The sequence below is a fragment of the Morus notabilis genome, unplaced genomic scaffold (genome assembly GCF_000414095.1).
Source record: "Morus notabilis unplaced genomic scaffold, ASM41409v2 Scaffold1443, whole genome shotgun sequence".
In the NCBI taxonomy this organism is placed as follows: Eukaryota; Viridiplantae; Streptophyta; class Magnoliopsida; order Rosales; family Moraceae; genus Morus; species Morus notabilis.
In genome coordinates, this window is record NW_010359812.1 from 67,808 (window position 1) to 73,799 (window position 5,992).

General features: G+C 33.0%; 1 protein-coding gene across 2 annotated transcripts; it reads right to left on the minus strand.

The window, feature by feature from the left end:
• Positions 1 to 1,860: 1,860 nt before the first annotated feature.
• On the minus strand, positions 1,861 to 4,420 carry LOC21385740 (rac-like GTP-binding protein RAC2). Of its 2 annotated transcripts, none has more exons than XM_024163737.1 (7): positions 4,062 to 4,420; positions 3,861 to 3,948; positions 3,649 to 3,758; positions 3,440 to 3,503; positions 3,245 to 3,309; positions 3,078 to 3,143; positions 1,861 to 2,269 (listed from the first exon to the last, which is right to left on the minus strand). In XM_024163737.1, exons 1-7 carry the CDS (start codon positions 4,158 to 4,160, stop codon positions 2,171 to 2,173), a joined length of 591 nt encoding a protein of 196 aa, XP_024019505.1. In that variant the 5' UTR covers positions 4,161 to 4,420; the 3' UTR covers positions 1,861 to 2,170. The 2 variants fall into 2 exon arrangements, with proteins under 2 accessions (XP_024019505.1, XP_024019506.1); XM_024163738.1 differs by having other exon boundaries at positions 2,241 to 2,310.
• Positions 4,421 to 5,992: the final 1,572 nt, after the last annotated feature.

The window sequence follows — 5,992 nt, forward strand, 5'->3', positions numbered from 1 at the left end:
CACATAATCTCATTATGCGAAATACACTCATTCAATATCTCGCCATATTAACAGTGCGGATAACACCGTTCCATTCTAAACGGGAATGACATGTATTAATAATGTTTTAATTAAAGATTCTGAACTTTAATTAAATTCATTATGAACAATTACTTTTGATTATTATCCTTAAACATTATCCTCTCGTATACAACACTTATATACCATGTTTAAGGTTACATAAATAATCAAGGAATTTTATTTGATATTCATAAAATATTCATAAATATATGCACATAAAATGATGAATAAACTCTTTTATTAAATAAATAATAAATATTCTTTTACATCTTATGCTTCTAGGACACTATTCCCAACAGTAGCTACTACCGGTGACGTGGACTTGTTTTAGGAAAGCGAAGAGTTGTATTTCCTCTTATCTTTTATTTCAAGGCATGTATAAGAGATTATGGATTGTAAACTTAAATATTACTAGACTGTGGTTGATGTCATATTTACTTTTGTTTATGTTCATGTATGCTAAACACCTATGGGAATTCCTGACATGATACCAGGGACGTGATTTTAGACTGGTTTGGTTAGAAATTCCACCACCATTCTTGAAATTAAATTTCTCTTGAATGCAGGGGCTCGTTTGGAAATACCTGGATGTTTTGGATTTGAAAGAAATTAAATTATTTTTCTAATTACTCTCTTAAACAGGTTTAACTTTCTAAACGAGCCTCTACGTCACTAACCCCGGTTTGGGGGCGTGACAGCTCTGGATCGGGTCGGGCGCCAACGGTAAAAAAATATAGCCGTTGGTTGGGCTCAGGCTTCGGGCAAGTAAGGTCAGAGGGAAAAACTTCAAAAAAATTCCGGCGGGCGGCAATCTCACAGCGGCGGGCTCCGGCGATTTGTCCATTTCCGGGCAACTCGAGCCCGAGCCCAAAAATTAGACTTGGACGGGCCTGCCCGCCGAGCCTGAAAAATTCAGGCTTCGGGCAGGCCCGCCGGCCCAAAGTTCCAACACTACATACAAAGGGTTTTACCTTTTCAGCCCAAAAAATTAATTACGGAAAATCTTCTCCAATAAAAAGTTGGTGTTTTGATAATTCTCTAATTTTCCGTCCTGAAATCTGTGTTAAAAAAATATATATTTTGCATATTTTTATCAAATTTAGTAGTCAAAACTCAAATTCTATTTGCTTACTAGAAAATTTCTTTTATTGTTTTCAATAGATGAAACTTTTTATGTCATTATTTAATGGATTTTTTTTGTTATTGATAGTTGTTTTTTTTATTATATTATATTTTATACTAGTACGAAATTGTATTTTTTTTATTTGATCCTTGGAAATGTTATAAGTACTCATATATGACTAATATTGCAAATTAGATCAAATTAAATTTTAATATTGTAAATTTGGTGTTCTCTCAAAAAAAAAAAAAATTTTTTTTTGTTCATTTAAGAGATGGAAAGGCATTTTGAGTGCGAATTTTACTTTTTCAAAATCAAAGGATAAACTGAAGGAGTAACATTTTAGAGGATCTTTAAAAAATTTATCAAAAAATACCTTGTTTCAAAATTTGGAAAGATGAATACAATTTAAAGATGAGGACATGTTGACAAGTAACACGGTTTAAGTAAAATTCGTAAAATTTATCTGAAAAAGACAAATTTTCCTTAGGTCTATCAACACCACAACTAAATTCTTCAGTTATCATAACGGTAGTTCTTATCTTGATTGAAGTTTCATTAAAGTTTACAAAGCGGTTGCCTACCAGTATCATTTAACTGTAGTAGAAGGTTGTGCCTTGTTTGTGCTGTGTGGATGGGCTGTTGAGCCTATTGTAATTTTATTCCACCGAATGGTTTTGGAAAACGTAGCTTCATTGCCATTTCCATTAAAAGCTCTAGCCGTCTTAATAGAAAACAGGTATAGCGCTAAGACCTAAACAGTCCTGCTTATTTGGTTTGTATATGACCAAGATTACAATATGTAAACTTACAACACAATTTGCCTTCAAGTATTCCATGAGAAGCATAAAACCACGACAAGATTACAAGAAGGGGAAACATTAAAACTCAAATGAAAAGAAAAGGGTCTTCCACAAAGAGGGAAAAAAGAAAGAAAGAAAGAAAAATCTCCAAGGGATTATGGCTGTTACAATAAGGATGAAAGTTGATTCAGAGAAATGCGCATGGTCTGGCCTTCTTTCGCCTTTTCTTCGGTTTCGGAGGCTGCAAAACGACCTTGATAGCAGCATCAAACACGGCCTTCACATTCTGGGAAAATGTCACCAGAGGCAAGGATAAACAAATAAATCCTGAGAATGGAAATTACAAGAAGTTGATATAGTTGATGATACCAATCTTCTGGGATTGGCAATGTTAGTTGGTAACCTAGGAGACTACGAGGTATCCATATTTGGTTTGTTTCTATACCTTTAGCAAATTTTCAAGGACTGGTTAATCATTGGTGAAACAGAGTAAAGTTTAGGGAAAATTGGGTCACAATAAAAAATCATTATGACATGCACCGTCCTCAAGTCTTCTCCACTACCAAAAGGAAGTACAGTGTTTCCTTAACTTTAGAACAAATGTCCCTAGAAGTGACAACTTGAAGGCATAAACCTTGAAAAAGAAGCTTATATTCGAAGGACAAGCGAAGCAGCTTAGTTGTAAAATTTGTCTGCGCACTATAATCTGAGGTTAGGCTAAGAGTACTTGGACATCTCAACTATTTGATACCAAATTATGTGACAGTGAGGTTCTTAATTTTCATTTCATTGATAGATGGAAATATTTTGATTTAATTGATGTTCTAATTTTTTAAACATTTACCAATTAAGAAATGGTAATTCACATGCCACATCTGATGTTAAAAAAAATTGGTATGAGTTCTGAATCTTGTGATCCTAGCATTCTTCTTAAGCCAGTGCTACTTTAGTAGTAATAGTGCCTTAATTTTGCATTCAAATCCACACTTACGTACTTCATGTACTAAACTTAATTTTCTCCGACTCTTCTGAGTTCAAAAGATTTGGTGAAAAATAAGAGTTTCATGTAAAATTAATTATGAAAATAAATAAACCTGCTGAGTCTTGGAGCTGCACTCCATGTAAACAGCAGCACCTATGGCCTTCTTCAGATCTTCACCCTGCACAAATGATCCAACCGTTAATATGCAAAATAATTTAATTTCAAAGCAAAATAGAAGAAGAAAAGTTTCTTTTTTTTTTTTTTGGGTTCGTGACTTGCCTGTGCAGTTGTGATTGGTGTGGCACCCGGATGATCCATAAGATACTGCTTGTCATCCCTCAAATCTAGAGCCAAATACATTTCAGATTTGCATCAAAATCAGAATCCAATGCGTAATAAACACATGAAGAACGAAATAATTAATTGAGTTAAATTGCATTGAAATTTTAACCACATAGCACTTCTAAGACATACCAAGTTTTGTTCCAACAAGCACAATTGGGACGGTTAGAGCATAATGCCTCAATTCAGGGATCCACTGGATGGTTGACAAAAAGTCAAAATGATGTCAAATTTTTTATTTTTTTTTTTAAAGCTTAGAATGTGAAATCACAAACTTTGAACCCCCAATACAATGAATGGGAAAAGAAAAATGTGATTTTGGCTTCCAATTAGGAACCAACCTTTTTGGAAATGTTTTCGTAGCTAGCTTTGCTGATGAGAGAGAATGCCAGCAAAAACACATCTGCACCCCTGTAACTCAAAGGCCTCAGCCTGTTGTAGTCCTCCTGTCCTGAAACTCACCAAATGTGCTAATTAAGCCTATGATTATAAGTTGAATCACTAATGACAAAAACTAATTATATTAAGATATGTCTAGACTTAATTAACTAACCTGCAGTATCCCATAATCCAAGATTAACAGTGCTGCCATCAACTACGACATTAGCACTAAAGTTGTCGAACACCGTAGGAACATAGTCCTACGAAAATTTCGTTAAGAAGTGAATGTCTGATCATAATGTAACAAAACTCAAGTTTGATGCGTGTACTTAAAGTTGAAATCACTACAAAGACATCATGTAATGTGACATACAGTGGGGAAGGTATTGCTGGTGTAGGAGATGAGCATGCAAGTCTTTCCGACCGCTCCATCGCCAACGGTGACGCATTTGATGAATCTAGCTGTGCTCATTTTATTTTATTTTCCTTCTTCTTGTTTTTGAACTATTCCGCTTGGTTTGTTTGAATCCTTTCTACATCTCTCTTTTTTTCACCTCCATTGGAGCACCAAACTGCAATATCTCTTTCCTTCTTGAGGAAAAGAATTGAAGAGAAAAACTAGAATAAGAAGGAAGTAGTGGAAAGTAAGGGTGGTGAGTTTGAATTTTGAATAGAAATGGAGGGCAAGAAAATGGCATTTAATAAGGTAAGGCCCTCATCACCTACTTTAGCTGTGCCTCCTTTATTATTCTTTTTAGCTTTACTATGATTGCCAGTGGCTTTCTGTTCCTTTAAGGGGAAGGCCAGAGGTAAAGACCAAGAAAGGAGGTGTTTGGTACTCGTGTTAGTTGGTTAAGTGTGGGACAAGGGAGAGATTGAATGATGAGTTTTGAGAAAATTAAACATTGCTTAATTAGCCAAAAGTATTATGATGGCTATAAGGACCAAAAAAAAAAAAAAAAAAAAGGAATCAATATTATAAAAATCGAAAAAAAAATTGAAATGAAAGTTTTGATACATGGAAATCCATATGCTATGTGGGCCACAAATTTACAGGTCACCTGATATAAAAACCATATAGTCTTTTTTTTATTTTTTATTAAGATGCTTTAGGAGACGTTTGGTTTATGGATTAAAACCATGTGATTAGAATAATTTTTTATTTACGTGTATTTTTTATGAGAGAAACTACTGTAACGAACCACGAACCATGATTGGAATCAGGGGATGAATCCCCCAACCAAACAACCTTAGTGTATGTGGTTCAATATGAGTTCAATTGCACCAAAAAGCCATGGAATGAGAAGGTAAATTATCACAACTCAAAGATGTAATTAACTTTATTTGGGTGTCACCACCATTATTTAGAGACTTGTGTGCAAGTGGGAAACGGGCCGGTCTTGAAGCAAATTATAGCTTAGTTTAATTTAGTTTGTTAATTAAGGCTTCGCTAACATTTTTTAAAAGCAACTTTTGGTAACATAGACACATACCGGATACTCCCTTGCATACTTGTGGTGACCATTATTTTAATGACCATTGGATACACTTTGTGATAGAATCTTAGAAGGAACTATGGGTAGGTTTACCAAACCATAAAAGAATGTAATGAAAATGGTAATAGAATTAGAAAGGAAAGTAATAAAAATGTGAATTATTGATTTTCTTTATATTATTTTTTATTTTATTTATTTATTTAATAGTGTAACAGGAAATAACCGGATCATATGTTAATTTTTTTTGCCCTAATTGATCAATTAAAGAACATTTCAATTTTTTAAATAATATGGCATAATATAAGTAGTTAGACACCATCTTAAATATTAAAATTAAACAGATGATTTGAATAAAAAACAACCCAATCCTCTTTCTACAGTTACTAAACTTAAAATAGGAATTTTAACAATGCGATTACCAGATTATCCTTTTGAATACTTAAATAATCAATGACTTACAACATAATTGAGAATGAATATCAAGGCAGTGTAAGGACTGGTTCCTCAATCCAGTTCTTATATAATGTATTTATTACAAATTTTGTAAATAAATATGTAATTAGATGGCAAAACAAATCACTCCCGGTTCTTTTTTCCCATTCCATACAAAATAATTGAACTGAGAAATAGAAATATTAAAGAATTAGATAAAATTACAAAAATAATAATTATTTTTTTTTATCATTTTATTATTTACTCTATTAAAAATTATTCTTGTAAAATATGAGACGTATTCTGTAAAATATGAAAAATATTCTATTAGAAAAATAAAATATTCTGATAGAATATAAAAAATATTCAGCCATAA